Source organism: Ictidomys tridecemlineatus, chromosome 3 (assembly GCF_052094955.1).
Source record: "Ictidomys tridecemlineatus isolate mIctTri1 chromosome 3, mIctTri1.hap1, whole genome shotgun sequence".
In the NCBI taxonomy this organism is placed as follows: Eukaryota; Metazoa; Chordata; class Mammalia; order Rodentia; family Sciuridae; genus Ictidomys; species Ictidomys tridecemlineatus.
Window position 1 is genome coordinate 141134293 of NC_135479.1, and position 25135 is coordinate 141159427.

The following is a 25135-nucleotide window of genomic DNA, read 5'->3' on the forward strand; positions in this document are numbered from 1 at the left end:
CCTAAGATGTAAATGAAAATAGAAAAAGAATACATTTATTTCATGAAACTTGAGTGGAAAAAAGCACCACTATATAATACTGTGCAATTTAATGTTAAATCAATAAATAACATATTACCCCCACAAAAGCATCTAATCATTTCACTTTAGTCTTAGAAATATACATACTTAGGTTGTCCCAAAACCTTTTTTGGTACCACCTCACACCCACTAGGATGGTTACTAACAAAAAAAACAAAGAGCATGGGGGAGGTTGTAAAAAAAAAAAAAAAAACCCAGAAACTTAGTGTAATACTGTTGGGCTGTAAAATGGTACTGTCATCATGAAAAACACTATGTCAGCACCTAAAAAAATTTTAAAGTAAAATTACCATATGTCTAAAACTTTAATCTTTAGGGATATACCCAAAAGAACCAAAAGCAAGATCTCTCAAATATTTGTATTTTCTCTCCCCCAAGCCTCACCATTTTTATTTCTTTTTGATACCAGGGATTGAACCCAAGGATGCTTACCCACTTAGCCACATCTCCAGCCCTCTTTATTTTGTATTTTGAGACAAGGTCTTGCTAAGTTACTGAGGGCCTGTTAGGGTTTATAAACAAGTCAAGATGGCACCTGGCATTTTGCCAGAGGGATTGTTTTGTGAAGTAACGCCAGCGAGCCATTAAGTGTGGAGATTCCTTATTGGTTGACTGCTATATCTAGTTTATGTTAATTAAGATAAGCTGTGTGGAATGTATATATACCCCTCCTGTCCTACAATAAATGGCTCCCACTCCTGCTGTATCAATGTACACAAGTTGCTCGTCCCCACCCCCACTCCGGTTATTTTGCTGCAGCCCGACTGCGGCAAGGGCCTCACTAAATTGTGGAGACTGGCTTTGAACTTGCCATCCTCCTGCCTCTGCCTGCCAAACTGCTGGGATTACAAGAGTGCACCACCTTGTATATCCACTTTCAAGCACCATTATTCATAGTAGCTAAAACATGAAAGCAACCCAACTGTCCACTGACAGATGAATGGATAAGTAAACTGCAGTCTATACAATTCTGACATGCTACAACACAGATGAACTTTGAGGACATTATGCTAAGTGAAATAAGCAATTGCACAAAGACAAATACTGATTCCTTATGTGAGGTACATAAGAGTAGTCAAAATTAGAGAGACAAGAAGTAGAATGGCAGTTGCCAAGGGTTAGGGGAAGGGGGATGAAGAATGGAAATTTTTCGTTTAACTGGTATTAAGTTTTAGTTTTACAACAGAAATAGTTATGGAGATGAACAGTAGTGATAACTTCACATTGTTAATGTATTTAATACCACTGAAATTTACACTTAAAATACTTAAAACGGTAAATTTTGTTGAGTATCTTGAATAGAAAACAAAAATAAAAAAACAAACATCATTTTGGGGGGGGGAATTGAAGAAATACATTTAATTTGTTAAAAATATATTTGGGATATCTTGAACTAGCTATAATCCCTTGTAGCTGATAGATGAATGGCTCTTTTCCTCTCCACTGTCTTTCCTTTTCCTTTTGAATCTTTTTTAATGGGGGTGGGAGATGTTGCTTGCTTTCCTTACTTTATTTGCTGTGGTAACCTCTCTTTTTGCTTGCTTGTTTAAAGGCAAGGATTCTCTAGGTTGCCTGAGTGGATGATCCCCCTGCCTCAGCCTGACTTGACATTCGGCTCTCCTTCCTTCTTCAAACAATGGTGGCATAACATGACATGTGACAGGATTGGAGAATTAGAATATTTTTCTCCTGGATAGCTATCAAACCTGCAGAAGGATATATTCGCCCATCCTGCAAAGGAGGATCTCTAAAGGATCTTCAAGGAAAAGAAGGAATAGAATGACTTGAGTCCCAGAGACTCTTCCCAGGAGATCAAATCTCTTTTTCTTCCATTGTTTTCTTCTGGGATTAAAAACCCAAAGTTTAAATAAACAATAACAAACAATTATATATACATATATTTGGTCTTCTATCTCTTTTCTGGAATAAAATTTCTAAAGTTCTTGGAATCTTTGGTGATGAGGGTCTTTTGATATGCAACTGATCTAGCTAATGGCTGGCAGCCCCAAGGTAGCTTCAGGATGGGGGCTGCTTACCCCAAAGATCAAGGTGAGATAGAGGACTGAGAGTCCCATCAAACCTCCAGGGAAGGAAGGACTGAAAGTTAAAATGATCCTCACTTATCAAGGACTTAATCACACATATGTAATGAAGTCTCCATTTAAAAAAAAAAACAAAACAGAAGACAGGGTTCAGAGACATTCTGCATAGCCAAATAAGTGAGATACTTGGAGGGTGGTGTACACAGAGAGGGCTTAGAAGTTCCACACCCACACCACTTCTTATGCATCTCTTTATCTGAACCCTTTGAAATAATCCTTTACTGGGAAAGGTAAGTGTTTGCATTCTGTCAGCTGCTGGGACAAATTAATTCAATCAGAAAAGGGGGGCATATATGTAGTCAGTCAAAAGCAGATAGGTAAAAACAACCTGGGCTTGCAACTGGCATCAAAAGAAGACAGGACAGTCTTGGGGACTGAGCCTCAACTTGTGGGATCTAATACTGTCTCCAGGTATTTAAAGTGTCAGAACTGAATTAGAAGACAAGCCTGATGCAGGCAGCTATAAAACTGATTGCTTGCTGGTAAGGAGAAATCCTCATACTGTTCACAAAGAGGTCTTCTGTATTGACTACTGTGTGAGAACAAAAAAAACAAAAACACTAGACACATATTTGGGATCTCTTACATGTGGGCACATGTGATAATTTAAGCTACACAGAACCAAGGAGATTTTTCCTTCAAAAGTGTTCATATATTATTCAATTTGAGAAACTTTCTTATCTTCTCTCTCCCTTAAATGTGAACGTGTCATTAGTCAACCAATAAATTTTGAAGTTTCACCTAATTAATACCACTCCTACCCAACCTCTTCTCTTTGCACATTGCTACAGTCTAACATCTATTTCAAGAACAGTCTTACACCTCCTTTCAAGAACTACTACACCTAACTGCTCTTGGTCATACTCTTCACTGATATATTTTCTACACTACAAAATAACTAAAAGTTTGATTGTCTCCCCTACTTTAACAGTTCTACATTGCTAATTAGAAAAGTTAATCTCTCTTAAATTGCATACAAAATCTGACTTTTATTTACCTCTCCTATTTTATATCCCTCTGCTCTTAAGTCTATTCTGTTTCCTCTAGCCACAACAGTCTACTTGAACTAGGTAGGTCCCTTGGTAGTACTTCACAAAGCCATTAACTGCATGATTTGGATAGTGGTATCAGTCAAACCATTCCCCTCATTTTTCCTGACAAACATACAAAATACCCAGCTTTCTGTTAAGTTCTGGACCTTCCCCCACCTCCTCACCTCACCCTAAAGTAGGTACAGGAATGGTTATATACCTTCTTTTGGTGTCTTAATCTCTATTCTTGTCTCTGCTAGCTCTTCTATCTTACAAACTAAAAACTCACTGGACTGGCCAAAAACAAAAGTTCTCAAGTTGTAGTATGAACAAATTTACATTCTCACCTTCAGAAAACACTGTACAAAATGAAATCTCTTATCTGGGCACAATGGCAGAGATTATGCTTAGCTTTGTTTGAGACCCTGGGTTTGATCTCCAGGAAAAGGAGGGAAGGTAGGGAGGGATGGAGGAGGGAGAAGGAAGAAGGAAAGAGAAATCTTAAAACAAAACCATAAACTTTCTGAGGAAAAAGAGTTCTAATATCCCGGGGCTGGGGTTGTAGTTCAGGGTAGAGTGCTCGCCTAGCATGCATGAGGCACTGGGTTCAATCCTCAGCACCACATAAATATAAAGATATTGTGTCTACCTAAAATTAAAAATAAATGAATATTTAAAAAAAGAGTTCTAATATCCCATTAGCCAACCTATGTTAGGTAATTAAATACAAATTCTTAGGGGCAGACAGCACAATTTTGATAAGCAATCTCAAGATTTATGGGCTTCCCATATCCTTACTCATAAAATGTAAGGCTTTGTTTCAGTGCTTTCCTAATGTTTTTAACAACGACTCCAATTATACTATGTTGTACTTCTTAAATGTTAACCTAAAAGTTCAGTGTCTAGCCTGGTGTAGTAGCACACCCCTACAAATCCCAGCAATCTAGGAGGCTGGGGCAGGAGGCCAGCCTCAGCAACTTAACAAGGCAGGAGGCCAGCCTCAGCAACTTAACAAGGCCCTAAGCAATTTAGTGAGACCCTGTCTCAAATAAAAAATAAAAGAGCTGGGAATGTGGCTCAGTGGTAAAGCACTTGGTTCAATCCCCAGTACCGCCCCCCCACCAAAAAAAAGTTTAGGGACTACTGTACTCTGCCACTTTAATTTACTTAGCTGCACAGCAGCTTCTGAAAGTTAAAACATTTCTGAAAGTAGACTACTCTGGCTATCTGTTCTAGCAGAGAGATGAAGCATTAACATCTTCCTACCACCACTCTTAAAACCAATTTCTCATAGTATCTTCAGATTCTTAACTCTTTTAGATGACTGACTGGCTCATTTATACTATTTTGGCTCTTGTCTAAGTGCTCACACAGCACTAAAGCACCACAAAAATGCACAAAGAACATGCTGATGGCACTGCTATAATAATATTTAATACTGTTTGCTCTCATTTTGAAATTCATTTGTTTATAAAAAATTCAATAAAAACGACCAATGCATAAAAACTGTCACTGTCACCCTTTCTGCCACCCTCCTCCTACCTAAACTCCAATGCCAATGCCATCGAAGTGAAATGATACCAGGAAAATCAGGAACTTGTTAAGCTAATCTTCAGGCAAATTGACCTGTCAACCATTTGATCTATTTCAAAAGCCTTCCTTAACTGCCTATTTTTTTCTTCACTTTATTATGTTCCTTAAAATATTGCCAATTAAGACATTAACTAGGATAAATGTTTTATTTAAAATACAAGCACTTATTGAAGAGTTAAAAATGTATCAATCAGGGCTGGGATTGTGGCTCAGCAGTAGAGCGCTCGCCTAGCACCAGCGGGACCCAGGTTCGATTCTCAGCACCACATAAAAATAAAGGCATTGTGTTGTGTCCACCTATACCTAAAAAATAAATTTAAAAAACATATATATCATTTCACTATGTGACTTAATCCAATCATACTGCTCCTTCCTAAAAGCTAGTAATAATGAATTAGGGTTTGATATATAGAGAATATGGATTTGAAGAAGAAATTTAAATAGCTTAAAGTAGCTTTAGCATCTCAAGTGCCTTTGGAAGAGGTAACACTTAAATTAAGTGCCACAAAGGATTAACTTAGGGCATCAAAAAGACACTTGAATACCTAGCAGTTAAAACAACAAAATTTTGCTTCTGTCCAGTCCTGTGCCTAGTAATAATACCTTCTGAACACAGTTTAAAGAGTACAGTATAGGTATTAAAGAGCCTGGAAACTGCTTAGATAAACCTGAGTTTAAATCCTAGTTCTGTCTTTGACTAGCTATGTGACTTTGAGCAAATTACTAGTTTCTCTAGTCCTGAGATTCCTCAGTTATAAAATGGGTAATCACCAACTTCATAAAGAACTTGTAGAGATTAAGAAAAACTGATAATGAAAGAACCCAGCAAAACTCTTAATTGACAAAGCATTAATAAGCTCATAATAAATATAGACTGTCCAAGATTATATGGTACACAAGCTACACCTAAACAACAAATGAAAAACATCAGGTATAAAATCTAAATATATACATGTAGCTTATGGAGCACCACATTTTGTCAGATAGTAAACAAAGTAAGATAGCGGAATTTTTTTATTTTTCTTACTCATCTGATGCTATGAACCTGTGTTTCATTCATGTTAAAAAAACACTCATTAAAAACACAAATGAACAACAACAACAACAAAAAAAAAAACCTAGCTGGACAGTGGCCCATGCTTATAATCTCTGCAACTGCACCCCTGAGCTCAACCCCTACTACTGGGGTGGGAGGGAAGGTAATATTAAAAAGTGAATGTTACGGATAAAATGATACATGAAAAGGATCTGAACCAAAGAAATCTGTATCAACTAAAAACCACTCTAGTAGGAAAGACTAAAACAGCAGAAAACTGGATAACAAGGCCTGTAGAACCAAATATCAAAATTTATTAAAAGAGGGATTCTCACAGGGAATGATTTTAAGATATTAAAAAAATAACAAAACTGCAACAAAATAACAATTGTGATATTTTGGGGCACAGAGTATCAATACTCAGGGTCCAAAATTAAGATGAAGAGAGACCATTATGCCATCTTATCCATAATTCTCCTTTAACCATGTAATGCTAGAACCTATGCAATCTGCAGCACATCTTGAGAGATGAGAGATGGCTCCATCATATCTCTGTTGACAATCTGACAGAATTTTCATCTTTAAGAGATACTAAGGGTTGAGCTAGGGATGTGGCTCTGGGGTAGAACACTTGTCTATCATGCTCCAGGCCTGGGGTTTGATCTTCCAACCTTAGTCTCCCTAGGAGCTGGGACTAAAGGCCATTAGACCCTGCTGAAGATTTTTTTTTTTTTTTTTAAGAAAACATATGCTAAGCTTTGGCAAGACTAAGGAAAGGCAGTGTTGGAAAAGAAGCTCATATAGCAAAGTATACCATTTCTTAAAGAGAAACCATCTTATCATCTGTTCTGGCATAATCAGTCATTCATAGTCTAACAGTTGTTGGGCATCTTAGTGTATTGTTTTAGAAACAGAAGAAAACCAAAATATAATTAAAGGCTCCAGTAAAGTAGTTCTTAATGTCTAGAAGTCTTTTTTTTTTTAAGTTGTAGACATACATAATATCTTTATTTATTTTTATGTGGCACTGAGGATCGAACCCAGTGCCTCACATGTGTTAGGCAAGCGCTCTACCACTGAGCTACAAACTGCAGACCTGTCTAGAAGTCTTAAAGGCAAATTTTACCTATATACTCAAAAGTGATAATATTTGGAGGGTTGGGGAGGGTTGGAGATCAAACCCAGGGCCTTGCTAGGTGTTCTACCAATAAATTATACTCCCTGTCCCAGTAATAACAATGTAATGGGTCAGTTATAAAGAATTTGGACTTCTGGGGCTTTGGTTCAATGGTAAAGCACTTGCCTAGCAAGTATAAAGTCCTGAGTTTAATCCCTAGACTACAAAAATAAACAGAATGAAGAATTTAGATTTCTATTTTATCATTAAAGTATACATTTTAAGGAAAGCCTAATAAAGCAAGTTTGTAGACTTAAACTTGTGAAAATGAGCTTATTTTGAGTTCCCAATTTATAGGTAATAGCAGGACAGCTTAATTTCACTCAGTAATCTATAATCTATGGCAGGAATCCCACTATACTGTGAGTCACCACATGTATCTCTTTATTTATCCTTTAGTTTTCTTTCTTCCATCTATTTTAAGCTTACTAATGGTACCAAATGGCATATTTAACTCAGCTTATGGCACACAAATTTATGAGTGGCCATTTCCTTGCTGTTGTCTCCTTTACACCCTTTTCTCCATTAATGGCTAAATACAGGAAATAGTCCCAAATCTATGATGTGGTCCCTGTCTCCAACACAGCTGCATGGAAGAGTCAAGAGACAGTATAGTCCAAACTTTAATAGTTCCTTATGCTTATTCACTACATTACTGTTAGTGTCAAAGGAGGATGTCTCTTAACTACAATCAAGGAAGCAAAGTGTAGCAGTCACAGATTTATTTTTTTTAATTCCTTTATAAAAATGAAAGGGACACAAAGGAGTTACTTTCTTGTTCTGTATTTCCCCCAACAATAATAACAGAGTAAACTAAACTACCTACAAAGGAAAGGGAGTAACAACTGTGAGAAATATGTGGAAACCTTAACTTCATTAATTTTTAATTAGCAAGCTTTTAAGTTTTCAAGAATAGAAAAAAAATTAATATATACACAAAACACTAAATTTATAAGTACAGGGAAATGATGTGATCAAGTTAGGAGTTAGATTTAAAAAGCAAATATTCACTGGATCAAAAACAAACTACCTAGCAAGGGTTGTAGCTCAGTGGAAGCACATGTGCCTAACATGTGTGAGGCAGTAGGATTCAATTCTTAGCACTGCGTATGAATAAATGAATAAAATAAAGATCTATCAATAACTAACAAAATATTTTTAAAAAACTACAAAACTACTGAGACTGGGAAGTAGTAACATAGTAGAAAATGCATAAGCCTGGGAACAAAGGCACGAAAGTTCTGGTCCCTGTTCTGCCATTACCTGGACCAGTGCTACCCAAAGAGTGGAGCTCCTCTCCCTGGTCTATGACAAAACAAAAAACAGAATTCCCAGTGGAAGTATTTGCAAACTTTGATAGCAATCTTATGGAGCAATTTTATGTCGGCTGAACCTAATAATTAAAAGTTGAAGATTGAAGGCTGGGGCCGTAGTTCAGTGGAGAGCGCTTGCTTCGCATGTGTGAGAAGCACTGGGTTCAATCCTCAGCACCACATAAAAATAAACAAATAAAATATAGGCATGCTGCCCATCTACAATTACAAAAAAATTTAAAGTTGAAGATTGAAAGATTTATAGATGGTAAGTTATCATATGAAAAAATGCCCCAAAGCAATAGCTCTTATTACACACTTAATAAAATGGTTAAAAAAAAAAAAAAAAAAAGAATACCCTAAGATACCAAGTGCTGGCAAGAATGCAGAACAACTGAAACTCTTCTACACTGCCCAGGGAATGCAAAATGGTATGGCTGACTCCGAAAAATAATTTGGCAGTTTCTTATTATGTATATGTATAATTTATGTATAATTTCCAAAAAACTAGCAACAATACAAGTGTGCTTAATTTGATAGATGGATAAAACAAAGTTAATATAACCATATAATAGCCAGGTATGGTGTTGCACACCTAAATCCAGAGATTCAGGAGGCTGAGGCAGGATGATTCCAAATTTCAAGGCTAGTCTCAACAATTAAGCAAAGCCCTCAGTCACTTAGTGAGACAACTTCTTAAAAAATAAAAAGAACTGGGGATGCAGCCCAGTGATGAAGTGCTTCTGGGTTCAATCCCCAATACCAAATAAATAACCATAAAATGTTATATTATTCACCAATAATAGGAGAGAAACTACTGATACCACAAAATGTGAATGAATCTCAAATGAAATGTGCTAAGTGGAAGAAACCAGATTCAAAAGATTACATCCTATGATTCCATTTAAGACATTCTAGAAAAAGAAAACATCAAACTAAAAACCATTTAGGTTATAAGTGTGTGGCTCACTGGTTGAGCGTCCCTGAGTTTTTGTTTTACCAAAAACAAAACAAATCTTATTTCTTTTAGGAAGCCTGATATTTTTTTTCCCCAGTACTAAGGATTGCACCCAGGGGTGCTCTACCATTGAGCTATATCCCTAGCCTTTGTATTTTTCACACTGGGACAGGATCTCACTAAGCTGTCCAGGCTAGCCTAACTTGGGATCCTGCTGCCTCAGCCTCCTGAGTAGTTGGGATTATAGTTATGTCCACTATATCTGACTAAGGAAATCTTTCTTGATCCCCCTCTTTTGTGTTCCCATATTAGCTCCTTACTGTTCATTCACTGTATTACTATGTCTACTTATGTGTCTATATTCCCATTAACCTTTAAGCTTTTTGATCATAACACTATGTTTTACACTTGGTTGTAACCATGCCTGTCATATAATAGTCTACCAATAAATACTGAATGCTTAAGTAAGAATCTATTTACAGCTCAAAAACATTATCTCCCTAGGCATGGTGGCGCATGCTGTAATCCCAGCAGTTTGGGAGACTGAAGCAGGAGTTTGGGGAGTTCAAAGCCAGCCTCAGCAATTTACAGAGGTGTTAAGCAATTCAGTAAGAACCTGTCTCTGAATAAAATACAAAAAAGGGCTGGGGACATGGTTCAGTGGTTAAGTGCCCCTGAGTTTTATCCCTGGTACCAAAAAGAAAAAATTTATCTCCTTTAACTTTTTTCTCAAACTGCATAATCACCTTTTGAAATGGTTCTTAAAATTCCAAGAGTTATCCTTTAAAACCTACAAAACTTGGGCTGGGGTTGTGGCTCAGCAGTAGAGTGCTTGCTTAGCATATGGAGGCACTGGATTCAATTCTCAGCACTGCATATAAGTAAATGAGTAAAATAAAGGTCCATCAACATCTAAAACAATTTTTTAATTTAAAAAAATCTATAAGACGTGTGAACACCTTACTGTTACAGAGAAGTCAAATCCATTTTAATATTAGCCCAAGAAAAACATACTAAACAACAGGAATGGTAATTGGCCACAAAGCCAAATACTACCCAGTTTCTAATTTTTAAAAATCCATTCATTCAATAACTTTAGAAAAGGTTAAACTGAGGTCTCTTCTACAAATGAGATTCTGTAATTTCATGAAGTATATGAATGCCTACTATGTACAAAGCTCTATGAAATTTTATCCTATTAACATCTTATATTCTTCCCAGCCTCTACTTTCTATTCTCACATTTGTTTTACCTTCTGATTGTTAGTTATTTTTACCTCCAGCAATAAATAACCGTGTCTATGAATCCCTCACTCTCATTCCATTAATTATTCTGATTATACATTTTATATTTTGTATATGTAGGGCTGAATGTCAGCCCAAAGTTGATGTTGAGAAATTGCCATGATTCAAAACATTTTTAAAAACTGCTCTTCTGGGCTAGGCTTGTGGCTCAGCAGTAGAGCGCTCTCCTAGCACAAGCAAGGCCCTGGGTTCAATCCCCAGCACCACACAAAAATGAATAAATAAATTAAAGATATTGTGTCCAACTAAAACTAAAAAAATAAATATTAAAAAAAAACTGTTCTTCTGAAACAGATCCAGCAGCATATTCTTTCTTCATGCTGTGAGAATTGATATGACTTCTGAAAACCAAAGCCACATATAATGAATATCACTGGAGATCAAAGTGTGTAATATTGTTAAGATGTCATTTGACTACAAAGTAACAGCACCAGTTTTTGTATGTAGTTTTAGATAACTCTGAAGGCATCTAAGAACATCATTCCCTTTACCACTTGCTTATCAGTCTGATCTTTTATGGAAAAGTGTTTATGATATAATGTTAAGTGAAAATTTCAGAATTCTATATTTTGAATACTATGAACCTCAATGAAAATAATAAGCATGGAAACCAGAATTGGAAGTCAATGTGTAAAATAGTTAATATTGCTATTGTGAGAATGAAAGATTAGGTTCTTCCCTTTTTCAAAATTATTTCATATTGTTATATATCTTTTATTTTTAAAAAATCAGCTGTTACTTTATTATTCACCATATTATTATTATCATTACTATTTTTGACTGAGGATTGAACCCAGGGGTGCTTAACCACTGAGCAATATCCTCAGCCCCCACCCTTTTTTAAAATTTAGAGACAAGGTCTCAGTGAATTCGTAAGTGCCTCCTTAAATGCTGAGGCTGGCTTTGAACTTGGGATCCTCCTGCCTCAGCCTCTGGAGCGGCTGGGATTACAGGCATGGCCACAGCACCCCACCTCACCATATTATTTTATAGAGACTTGTTTCTCTCTAGTAAGAAATAAGATTTATGAAAAAATCTTTCAATTTCGCTTTCTATTAAAAAAAAAAATCACAATTTTGAAGAACTCATTTGCTTTTACCAGAATACTGAACCTCAAAAAACCTTTTTGAAATTAGAGTATAAGCTCTTAAGGTCAGTCCAATTCATCCAGCAATAAATACCAATTCATTTTTATTAATGGTTCATATTTATTATTCACAAACACTACAATTTAAAACGTATGTAGGAGAACTGATCTTTTGGGAGAAAAATCCAAAATTCCTTTTTCTCTTTTTTCTTTTTGTAATAGGGATTGAACCCAGGGCAATTAACCACTGAGCCACATCCCCATCCCTTTTTTGTGTCAGGGTCTCACTATGTTGCTTAGAACCTGACTAAGTTGCTGGCTTTGAACCTGAGATCCTCCTGCCTCAGCCTCACAAGGTACTGAGATTACAGGCATCCACACCATGCCTACCCACAAAATTTTCTTCTTAAGATACATGAAAAAGGTTCAGAGGGATTATATGTTATGTATATGTATTTTGAGATAGGGTCTTACTATGCTGCCCAGGCTGGCCTTCAATTTCAGTACTCAAGTGATCCTCCTGCCTCAGCCTTTCAAGTAGTTGGAACTAAGTTGTATACTACCCTGCCCACCTTAATCATGTATTTCTAATGGTTAATCACTATGTTATAAAAACAATCCCAGGGCTGGGGATGTAACTCAGTGGTAGAGCGCTTGCCTCTTGCCTTGCACGCGTGAGGCCCTGGGTTCAATCCTTGGCACCACATAAAAATAAATAAGATATCACGTCCATCCACAACTTAAAAAAAGAATCCAAAAAATTATCAATAGAAATTCACAACACCACTAGAGATGCCGCTCAAAGGCAGAGCACACTTTTAGCATCCTAAGGTACTGGATTCAAACTCCCCACCCCCGAAAAAAAGATATGTTCACCTTTGGAGGGCTGAGAGTGTAGATCTGACTTAGAGCTGGTGCTTAGCATGTGTTGAGGCCCTGGGTTCAATTCCCAACAAAGAAAAGAAATAAATTCTCATCAAAAACAGTCTAGAAAAATTTCCCTTCTGTAGACTTTCAGATACTGAAAGACTTCAACTTAATCCAGCAATACAAAGGCCAGTGGACAGGAAACAAGCTTGTAGACTTACAGACAGAAATAGAATCAAAGCAATTACGTGAGTCTATTTTTCCCACCACACTTTAGTTTTTGTATGTTATCTTAAAATATTTCATAAGAAGAAATAATGTGGGATAAAACAATCTGAATTTCTGAAGGGTAGTATTTGCATAAGAAACTGAAATTAGGGCTGAGGTTGTGGCTCAGCAGTATAGCGCTTGCCTAGCACGTGCAAGGCCCTGGGTTCCATCCTCAGCACCACATAAAAATAAACAAAGGTATTGTGTCCAACTACAACTAAAATATAAGTATTTAAAAAAAAAAGAAAGAAACTGAAATTAATAAATGGCATCTCAAACCATCTCCAGGAAATGTAAATAAAGAAGCTGGGCATGGTGGCACACTCCTGTAATCCCCCTACTTAGGAGTAAAGAGGATAGAAAGTTCCAAGCCAGTCTGGACAACTGAGCAAGAACCTGACTCAAAAATAAAATTTAAAAGTGCTGAGGATGTAGTTCAGTGACACAGGGCTTAATTAATTTGCCAGGCCCTGGGTTCAATTCTACCGGTCCAATACCATACACAGAAGAAACAGATATTCCCTTCTGTATGTGATTCACTACAAAGACTGTTCTAAATAAACAACACAGTAATATTAGTTATATAGAAAATAATTTTGTGGTTTTCTTCAGTAACAATGATTTGGTCAGACAAATCTACATCTTAAATACAATAATCCAATTATAAGATTTCAAAATGTTGTGAGAAGTTATCATTTCACTCCTCGTCCCAATTTTACTTTGCCAACCTTGTCATATTTCATGCCACAAGACAGATAACAATACATTGAATATATAGTTGCAGAGCAAAAATTAAAACTAGCTTTAATTACAAAACAGCAACTTGCATAGAACCTTATGGATAAAATAACGTACAATTTTACTTAACCAGATCTTGCATGTCAAATTCTAAGACCATTAACAGTGGAAATAGTCTCTGTATTTAACTAATTACTACCAGAGAAGCATAGACTCTGCTAAGAGAGGGAACTAACAATCTGACCTCCTTCCGAAATGACAAACTAGAACGGCAAAATTAAACTCAGGCACATGGAGTACTCTTCTCTCAAATCACTCCACAGAGAACTTCATCATTTGCTCCGCCCTCTAATAACTCATGCAAAAAAAGTTCAGCACCATCAGAGAGAAACAAGACAGAGAATTCATAGAATGGCTTAGGGCCTTTCCTCCAGGCGGTAAGAGGATCTGCGTGTGCCCTTCGCAGGGGTCCAAAGGGAAAGAAAAACCTAGGCCTAAGGTTTGCGGGGATACTGACACCCAGAAACAGATTTCTCTCAAAGAAGTTTCCGTCGCCATCCCTATTTTATCAGCAGGAGGCTGAGGCGCCATCGTCTCGGTCTTTATGACATATTTTATTATGGGGAGGTGGGAAACGCCACCCAGGATTTCTCCAGACCTTCCCTATTAAGCCTGGGGGGGTTTCCCCTCTTTATTCTCTTAAAGCCTCAGTCCCTAAGGTACTCCTCAACACCCCGTTTCTGGCGGCTTGTCCCCCCGTGGATGTGTAAAGGCGCTGCCGAACCCACCGGTCTCGCCGTTAAAACCGGAGGGCCGAACACGCCAGGGCCACCGCGAAGGCTCCGAGGGGCCCAGAAAGGGGAGGGCAGGCAAGGGACCGGAGTGAGAATGACCTGGCCAGAGGAAAAAGGCAGAAGGAGGGAAAGGATGCACTGCACCCCCTGGTCTGTGGGCTGCACACACAAGAGGTGATGAAGGAGAAGGAGGGCGGTGGCCCGGGTGCGGCCCCCCACTCCTCCCGCCCCCAGGTCCGCGGGCCGGCGGGGACCGGCGGGCTCGGCCCAACCCCCGGTCTGGGCTGGCAGGGGGCGTGGGGATCTCCCTCCAAATCGCTAGGAGCCCAAAAACGAGGAACTGGGGAGCGCGGGGGGGGGGGGGCTGTCGCCGCCTGAACCCGAGACCCCGACGTCGTCGTCGCCTCTTGCTCAGGAGGGAGGACGCGAGCTATGGGTAAAGCCCGAGGGAGCAATGCACGAAGGTAAGTGGAAGCCAGGGTCAGCCCCGCCGCCCGCCCCGGACCCCACTCTCCACCTTCCGGTAACCGCGTCTCTTACCGGTGATGGCGGTGAACTGCTGAATTAACCCCTTCAGCGCCGAGGAAGCTGCGGAGCCCCCGTGGGCAGCCATCTTACCGCCGCCGCCGCCGCCGCCGCCGCCGAACAACAACACAGACACACACGGACCGCCCTCCCCCACCTCGCCGCGCGGTTTGCGCAGGCTCACTGACCGCCCCCATGCTCCGCCCCTCTCGCCCCCGTCGCGACTGCCAGCGCAGGCGCACTTTCCCCGCGCCGGAGCGCTTTCGGCTTTTGGGTTGGCTGCTGGGTTGCTGCCTGCTTGCCGCATCCTTTTGCAACATCTGGTGCCTTCCTCTCGTTATCTCGGAGGCCAACCTTACAGACTCGGTGTTAATTCCCAGTTTTCAAAGGAAGCACCAGTTTCCGCAGGTAATAGATTTTTTGCGTCTCAGCTTCACCATCTTTACTAGTGAACCCAACTGTCCGTAAAGTTATATATGTATTTTTTTTCTTTTTTGCAACTCCGCTGCACTCTGCTAAATTTCCTGCATCTCCCATCAAAATACAAATCTTATTTTCTCACCCTGAAACCACTCCTATACTCGCTCTCCAACCTCAAAATTAATGGCTTTAGCCAAACCTCGTGAGGCGACCCATTCAGAAGTGAAACACCAGAACCCTTCTTATCAAGAAAGCACTGGGCGCAGGTCTGACACCTAGTGGGCTTGTAATAAACGATTAACCAGTCTGCTTTTCTTCAGTAAATTTGTCAACACATGTCACTTCTTAGAGTCTTATTTAGTTTCCTCACATATAAAATGAGGAGGAGTCGTGTACAAAGAAAATATACAGAAAGGACACTGGAAAAAGCCTTCAAAACGCTGATAATGGTTTCATTTAGAGAAGAAATGATAGAGGAGATGGCGAAAGGGTTCTTTGAGTTCATGTTTTTTTCTCCTTTATTTTTAAGCCAAAAAAGATTTGTATGTTACTTGCATAATTTTAAATATTTTAAAAACAAGTTTGAGTGGGATGCCCTCAAATCTGATAATCTCCCATTTTGAGAGTAAAGTTAAATTCAGTTTAGTTCCAGCCTCCTTTCTTCTACCCCCACCCGGACATGAGTCATACTGATAATTGCCACATCCTAAGGGTAAAGGTGTATTAGGGAAAATTAAATAACCAAGTGAAGGCAGCGCCACCTGTAGTCACGGTTACTGCGGAGGCTCAGGCAGTAGTAACCTTGAGTCCAGAAGGAAAAAAGTGGAAGCAAGGAGACCAGAGCCAAGAAATAGTGTGTCGTTTCCTTTCTAAAACCCTGAATCCTCAAGGCTCGGTCACTGTAACCAACCATGCAAAATCAGGTTTCAAATAAAATGGTGTAACACCACGGACTACAAAAACGAAGCACATTTACTACTATATCTCCATCAGATGGACAAACTAATTAGTGATGTGATTTTTAGATTCCTCTTGCAAAAAAAAAAAAAAAGTGATAAAGATAGTAGCATTCTCGAGTCCAGGGAAGAGATTCATAGATATTTTTAAATAAAGTAAAAGAAAACAAGGCAGAAAATTAAGAACACAACTTTGAAAATTTTCTTTGGGTTATTGAAGAATATGAATCACAAAAAATATATACTTAAGTGCATCCCTAAAATCATGGGAAAAAAATTTTGGCAGGGGAGTAGGTACCAGGGATTGAATTCAGGAACACTTGGCCACTAAGCCACATCCTCAGCCCTAATTTGTATTTTATTTAGAGACAGGGTCTCACTGAGTTGCTTAGCACCTGACTTTTGCTGAGGCTGACTTTGAACTGCAGTCCTCCTGTCTCAGCCTCCTAAACTGCTAGGATTACAGGCATGTACCACCTCACCCGGCTGGAAATGTGTTAAAAAAAAAAAATAGATTGTCCTCAGAAAACAAATTAAAATGCAAAAGTATTATACACTGAATAATGGGAAAATTAAAGTTTTCGGTGACATAAGGCAATTGTCCCAAAGCTACACATCAGTTACTATTTGCATTATTACATCCAGTTGCACCAGGATTTTGTTTTTATTTCTAGATCTGATTTTAAGACTCCCAAATTGTGCTGAGGCAGGAGGATTACAAGTTCAAGCCCTGCCTGGGTAACTCAGCAAGACCTGTTTCAAAATAAGAAATGAAAGGACTGGGGATATAACTCAGTGGTAGAGCATTTGCCTGGCATTCATAAAGCCTGGATTCAATTCCCAATACTGCAAAATATAAATAAGTAAAATAAAGGATGGAGGAAAGAAAGAAAAGAAAAAATTGAGAAGTTGGAACTATAAAGAAGAAATGTGACAAGGCTGAGGTTGTGGCTCAGTGGTAGAGCACTTGCTGTGAGGCACTGAGTTAGATTCTCAGCACTGCATATAAATAAATGAAGAAGAAAAAATGTGACAAATGTACAGTCATACACACCATTGTTCTCTCTCTGACAAAAGTAAATAAACATATGGAACACACTCATTCTATTCAAGCACCCATGAAGCATAATAAAATTTGATCATGTAAAGGCCACAAAGGAAGTCTCAAGAATGTAAAATAATCATTAGAGTACAGAACATATTCTCTAAATACAAATCAATTAAATTAGAAATTAGTTTATTTTTCTATTCCTCCAAAGGGGGTGTTCCTTTCCTGGAGACACTATAATACTAGGTCCATGTGTGGAGTTCATAGAGTAAGCTTCTATTCCCTCTCCTATTTCCAAAAATCCACTTAAAATATTGTTGTCTGATAGAGGATGTATCAGATATTAAGCTGATAAGAACAGATAATACATTTGATCTTAGCCAAAAGGCCAAGAAGTGATTAGAAATTAGTTTTTTAAAAGAATAACTTTAGGACTGGGGATGTGGCTCAGTGGTGGAGTGCTTACCGTAATGGTATGTACAAGGTCCTGGGTTCAATCACTAGCACTACAAAAATAAAAATAAAAAAGTTTAAAAAAATTAATCAAGTGCAATGGCACATGCCTATAATCCCAGCAGCTTGTGGGGGCTGAGGCAGGAAGACTGAGAGTTCAAAGCCAGCCTCAGCAACAGTGAGGTACTAAGCAATGCAATGAGACCTATCTGTAAATAAAATACAAAAAATAGGACTGGGGATGTGGCTCAGTGATTGGGTGCCCCTGAGTTCAATCCCCAGTACCCCCCAAAAAAAGCAAAAAATACTAATAATTATAACTTTAGGCCAAGAGTGGTGATGTGCACCTGTAATTCTAGCTGCTTTGGGAAGTTGAGGAAAGAGAATTGCAAGTTCAAGGCAGGTCTGGTTACATAATGAAATTCTGCCTCAAAACAAAATTTTTCTAAAAAGAATAAAATTTTAAATACTCATATTTGGAAACTCCAAAAGACACTTATAAATAAATCACGAGGGGCTGAGTTTGTGGCTCAGAGGTAGAGTGCTCGTCTAGCATGTGTGAGGCACTGGGATTGATCCTCGGCACCAAATAAATAAATAAATAAATGTGTCCAACTACAACTTAAAAATATATGAAAATAAATAAATAAATAACTCATGAACCAAAGACAAAATAAAATTAATGTATCATTCAAGGTTCAATAGGAAACCAATTGCTACCCAAGTAATTTATAAAAGAATAATTTTTATGTGTGATTTTTAATTAATTTTTTATTTCTATATGACAGCAGAATGCATTATAATTCTTATTACACATATAGAGCACAATTTTTCACATCTCTGTATACAAAGTATATTCACACAAATTCATGTTTTCATACATGTACTTAGGATAATAAAGGTGTGGGAGTCACAAGGGACAATAGAGATTCTTGTACAAGCTACACTAGAACCATCACAATTTCTAGGTTCAAAGGGAAGAGGAGAGAGAGATTATAGGGTATCCCAAAGGAGATTTCAGTCTTTGTACAGCAAGCCACTGTGCAAGAAACAATGACCTTCTATCAAGGGATGTAGCTAGCTGAGGCTATTTCAGAAAAGTGACCGGCAAAATAAATAACCTGACCATATTCTTCTTCTCTTGCCAGAAATTCCCACTAGCAAACCCAACTAGAAGACAGAGGACATGACCAGTAGATATTGATTAGCTTACACAGGAAGCCCATAGGGCATAGATCAGGGTAGAAAGGGGAGGAAGTAAGTGGATCTAGAGAGGCAAAGAAATTAAAAAGCACAAATTTGAAACTGAATGGTCATGGCAACAGGCATCGAAATTTGTGGACTCCAGAACTGACAAAATCTAAAGGAAACTACATTACCTTAAATAATTATATTACAGAAGAAGATTAAAAAATTAATAGCCCAATACCTAATCAAGAAGTAAATAATCAAGAACAAACCTAGGGAAATATAAAGGAAAAATTATAAAGAGCAGAAATCAGTAAAATAAACAAAATACAGAAAAGAGGATCCATAAAACCAAAGGCTGCTTCTTTGAAATCTTTACAAAATTTTAAAACTTTGACAAATAAGATTAAGAAAAAAGAGAAAGTCATAAACTACTATGAAAAGGATATAGCAGATATAGCAGTGACTTAAAAATACTATGAACAATGTTATGCCAATTAGTTAGAAAATAGATGTGTGGCAGTTTCCTGGGGTGGGAGTGGGGGTTACCAAACTTGATACAACTATGGTAGACTCATGATAGTAAAATTAGACCTACCAGATTTAATGATTTCAACCTCCAAAAAATTAAGAAACAGACAATTCCTTCCAGACAAAAGAACAAATAAAGTACTTCCAGACAAAGAATAAATGGAACAAATAACTCATTCTATGAGGCTAGCATAACCTTGATAGCAAAACCAAACAACAGCAAATGAGAGCTCAGCTTCACTTAAGGTTACTAAGCAAAAATCCTAAACTAAACCAAAATTCAGAAGTCCATTTACACACAAACAAACACGTGCATGCATACATACATACATTCATTTAAAATTGGACTTAGTTCATGAATGCAAGCATATTTTTTTTATTTTTTAGTTGTAGTTGGTCACAATAACTTTTATTTATTTATTCATTTTATGTGGTGCTGAGGATAGAACCCAGGTCCTTGCATGTGGGTGGCAAGCATTCCAACATTCAGCCCCAGCCCCAGCCCACAAGCATAATTTTTTACAGGAAAAAAAGATTTTTTTCAATGTAATTTATAGTAAAACAAATTAAGAGGAACCATTTGATCAGATACAGAAAAGACATTGATATAAATCAATATCAATTGACAAAACTTTTTAAAAAACTTAATAAAACTAGATAAACAACCTAAAACATCAACAACAAAATCTACTATATATACTCCAAAAACAGAGTAAACACCATCATACTTAATAAAATATTTAAAGTAAAAAACAAGATAAAGCCAGATACAGTGGCTCATGCCTATAATCACAGAAACTCAGGAGGCTGAGGTAGGAGGATCACAAGTTCTAGATCAGCACTAAAATGAAACCCTGTTTCAAAATAAAAATTTGAAAGGGCAGGGCTGGGGATATAGCTCAGTGATAAAGCACCCATGAGTTAAATCCACTATATACACACATACACATACACATACATACAACACACTCTATCGTTATTTCTATTTAGCATTATACTAGAAGTCATAATCACAGCAATCAGACAAGAAAAAAACACTTCAGATTTTCTTTAATTTTTTAGATTTTTTGGTACTGGGGATTGAACCCAGGGGTACTTAACCACTGAGCTATATCCTTTTTTTTTTTTTTTTTTTTTGAGACAGAATCTCACTAAGTTGCTTAGGACTTCACTAAATTGCTGAGGCTGGTTTTGAACTTAAAATAATCCTATCTTAGCCTTCTGAGCAACTGGGATTATGGGTGCACATCACTATGCCCAGCTAGGAATTTTTAAATTAGGGGGGGAAATCATTATTATACATCATATGGTTATTTATATGATCTAAGAGCACCAACAGAGAAACTTTACAACCAATAAGAAGAGTTCAGGTAGCGCTGAGGTTGTGACTTAGTGGTAGGGCACTCGCCTAGTATGCATGAGGCACTGAGTTCGATCCACAGCACCACTAAAAAATAGATAAATAAAATAAATATGTTGTGTCCATCTACAACTAAAAAAAAAGAGAGTTCATGTATATTTTGCAATATAAAACCAATAAACAATCTGGGTATGGTGATGCACACCTGTAATCCCACTAGCTCAGGAGTCTGAGGCAGGAGGATCACAAGTTCAAGGCCAGCCTCAGCAATTTAGTGAAGACTTCAGCAACTTAGCAAGACCCTATCTCGAAATAAAATACAAAAAAAGGGCTTGGAATGTGGCTCAGTGGTGGAGCATCCCTGGGTTCAATCCCTGGTAACAAAAATAAAATAAAACCAATAAATATTTTAAAATGATAGGGGGTACTATGTTTGAGATTTAATCCAGGGTCTCCATAGTATATACCCACTTTTGTGCTGAACCATGTGCTCACCCCAATATTGCATTTTTTAAAATGCCTCTGTATGTATGTCTTTTTTTCCAATATTGCATTTTAAAACATGAGTAGCAAATAGTTTGATACTGTAATTTAAAAAATATTCTTTTCAAAATTTGAGGATGTAGCTTGGAGTTAAAATGCTTGCCTAGCATGTGCAAGGCTCTGGGTTCTATTACTGCAATCATCATCATCATCATCATCATCATCATCATCATCATCTTTTCACAATACTAACTAAAAATGTACCTAAGCATGGGTTTAACAAAAATGTACAGGGTCTTATGAAGAAAATTATGAAAGTTTTTTTGTTAGGCATGAAACAAATCTGTATTAATATATGGGAGGAGTCAATATTTCAAAGGTATCAATTTTCTGTATATTAACCAACAAATTCAATGTAATTCCAATTAATATCTTTGTGTTTCTCAAGCATTTTAATAAGCTGACTTTAAAATTCAAGACTAAAGGATAAATGATAAGATAAATGATAAGACACTTTTGAAGTAGAAGAACAAGGTAGAAGTCTTGTCTACCAGATATAAAGAATTATTATTAAAATACAGTAATTAACTATATGATGTTGTTGAGGATAGACAAATAGACTATAGAACAGAGAGTCCAAAAGCAGACACAAGCATGCCAAGGCCAATGTCTCAGCTTGGCACCAGAATCACGAGCCACCACACAGCTTTGTAGATTCAAACAGCAATTCTTTATTCCAGCTCTCACACCGCCTCCACACAGGTCCAGGGGCAATCGCGTTCTCCCGTCTCCCCCACAATTCACCTACTCCACGAGGCTATCTCCAAATCCCATTTTAATCTCACGAGAACTCAACGGGAACAAGCAGCAGGAACACCCTAATCCCAGCAATAATCTTCAACTTCCAACTTCCCTAAAACCCATTATCTTAAACTGGCAACGCCTTAAACTCAAGGAGCCGGTTACTTCCTCAAACCTGATCAGCTCTAAACCCGGATCTGCCTTGGTCCTTGAGCAAGGTCACCTTATTAAAGCATGCATGCAATGTCCCATCGAATGTCCTCTAAGCAGCATGGGGAACGCTTGGCAAGGAAATTTCGATGCGTCATTCCTACTTGGTAATGGCCCTCAGCATCTCCCCCCTTCTGATTAATTAAACAACAAGCAATGTGGCTTAGGACCGTGCCTGGTAGGTTGTCCAATTCAACATGTGGTTCTTACCCGTCATGGGAGAACTGACCTTTACACGTCAATTTCCTGTCTTAGGTTGAATCCACTGCAATCAGATCAACCCGTCACTGACTACCGGTCCAGCATTCAGCCATGCTTGTGGATAGGCCTAAGCACCAGTGGGGGGGTGAGGTTCTTGCCTCACCTCTGTTGGCCCCCAAATTTAACCTTGGTGCCAGTGGGGGGGTGAGGTTCTTGCCTTACCTCTGTTGGCCCCCAAATTTTAGGCCATCACTAGTAGAAGGGAGGAAGATACAGAAATGCCACGACACCAAGCCAATTGACAGCTCCTTTGGAAAAATTGCGTCACTGGTGACACCATCAGCAAAGATGCCAGCATTACCACAATTAACATGGGGTGCACTGGCAAGGAAATTGCATCACTGGTGACACCATCAGCAAAAATATGCCAGCAGTACCACAATTCGCTGCACCAGACGAGAGTTCACAATGCATGCAACTGATATATAGTCCAGGCAAGTTCTGCAGGCAGTTCAAATGGGAGGAGTCTATCAATATGTCCATTTCCTCCCAAAGTAAATCAAATCCTTGATTGAGCATTACTTGTTGAGTTATATTCATTGATGCATCAGTTTATATAGTTTACTGTGGTAGCTATCATAGAAGCTGTAGTTTGGTTTTCTTAGTCTTCACCGGCACTGGGATGGAGATGGGAATTCTGGCAATGATGTTAAAGTGACATTATCCTGAACAGAGTTATTAAATATAATGAAAAGGAAAAGTGAAAGTAAACAAACAGATCTGTTAACCACCTTTAAAAACAATCCTTAACAGCTGTTTACCTAATTTAGATTAAACCACTTAAATCACGTGAACAAAAAAAATTTGGATCCATTTTTTCATGAGCGCTCCTCATATTAAAATATGGACATACACACATACTGACATGCAACACAAAACAGTGCATACATAACATACAACACATAAGACAATAACAACGGCCTTGTAGCTTTACCTAGGTAAAATCTCCATTGCAATGTTTAAAAACTCCACAGTCAAAAAATAAAACACAGTCAAAAAACAAAACTGATCAGAAAAATATTAACCTAGGTTTGTATGAGCTCAAAAAATAAAATAGAACTTTATGATGTGGGAAAAAGCAATAATAAAATAGATATTGAAAAAAAGCACCGTGGTTAATCACTGTAGCAGATGTAAGAATAGCCAAGCTGGAGCTCTGGATTTCAGCTGTTATGGATTTCAGTCAAATCATCTTCTTTTTCTGTAGAAATTGTTTTGGTTAACCTCTCTGGAATCCAAATAGGCTGCTGTTCTCCCTGTGGGAACACACAAACGGAACCCCGACTCCAGACAATAACTGGGTCGGGACCTTTCCATTGTCCTGTTAGAATATCTTTCCAAAGTACATTTTTCGGATACATATGTCTTTCCGCAGCACTAAGTCCTGATGAATCCAAATTTAGAAAGTTTAGAGTAAAAAGGATTATTTTAAGTTTATCTTTGGGGGATATATACCCCTTTCCAATTCCCTCTTTTTGCTTTAATAGGTACGTTTTAATAGTTTGATGAGCTCTTTCAACTATGCCTTGTCCCTGTGGATTGTATGGGATTCCTGTTATATGAGTAATACCAAATGATGAGCAAAATTGTTTAAAAGATTTAGACGTATAACCAGGACCGTTATCAGTTTTTAACTGTTTAGGAACACCCACAGTGGCAAAATTTTGTAAGCAATGAGCTATAACATCTTTAGTTTTTTCTCCGGCATGAAGGGAGCCCATCAAAAATCCGGAAGAAGTATCAACTGTAACATGTAAATATTTTAATTTTCCAAATTCTGGCAAGTGTGTGACATCCATCTGCCAAATATGGTTAGGTATCAATCCTCTAGGATTGACTCCAAGATTAACTTGTGGTAAAAAGGTCACACAATTTTGACATTGTTTTATTATATGCCTGGCTTGTTCCTTAGTTATTTTAAAACGCTTTTGTAAAGTATTAGCATTAACATGAAACCTTTTATGAAAATTTGTAGCTTCTTCTACAGTAGAAAAAATATGTATATCATGTGTAGTTTTATCTGCTAAATCATTGCCCAAACTAAGGGCTCCAGGCAATCCTGTATGTGCCCTGATATGTCCTATAAAGAATGGATCTTTTCTATCCCAGATTAGACTTTGTATAGTGGAAAACAAAGAGAAAACAGTAGAGGAAGGGGAAATCCTACCAGCATCTTCAAGGGATGTTATAGCATTAACTACATACTGGCTATCAGAGAATAAATTAAATACAGAATCTTTGAACATCACAAAAGCTTGTAGAACTGCATTAAGCTCTACCTTTTGAGCTGACTGTTTGGGAACTAAAAATGTAAAAGTTTGATCAGGGGTAACTACTGCAGCTGTACCATTATTAGACCCATCAGTGAATATATTTGGAGCATTCATGATAGGCATTTTTCTTGTCATTTTAGGAAAAACTACAGGATGCTTAGACCAAAAAGACAACAAAGGATTAGATGGTAAATGATTATCAAATGAAACATTCGATTTACACATGATTATTGCCCAAGTATTTAATTCATTAGCTAACTCATCAATTTGCTCCA

The 25135-nt window shown here is 37.9% G+C and overlaps 1 protein-coding gene, 1 long non-coding RNA gene and 1 other non-coding gene across 3 annotated transcripts in view; 1 reads left to right on the forward strand and 2 right to left on the reverse strand.

Annotated features, from left to right (window-relative positions):
- Positions 1-15049, reverse strand: part of Ubxn7 (UBX domain protein 7) — a 58952-nt gene extending 43903 nt beyond the window's left edge. Inside the window, exon 1 of the mRNA XM_005340285.5 lies at positions 14892-15049. Within this exon, the coding sequence (XP_005340342.1) occupies positions 14892-14964 (73 nt within the window). The 5' untranslated portion in view covers positions 14965-15049. The remainder of the gene's footprint in view (positions 1-14891) is intronic.
- A 98-nt stretch (positions 15050-15147) lies between these two features.
- On the forward strand, positions 15148-15603 carry LOC144376392 (uncharacterized). The gene is made up of 2 exons (XR_013436833.1): positions 15148-15284; positions 15490-15603. It is a non-coding gene; the product is annotated as an uncharacterized LOC144376392 (long non-coding RNA).
- Positions 15604-17509: 1906 nt separating this feature from the next.
- Positions 17510-17700, reverse strand: LOC120884642 (U2 spliceosomal RNA). The gene has a single exon (XR_005727065.1). It is a non-coding gene; the product is annotated as a U2 spliceosomal RNA (small nuclear RNA).
- Between the last annotated feature and the right edge of the window lie 7435 nt (positions 17701-25135).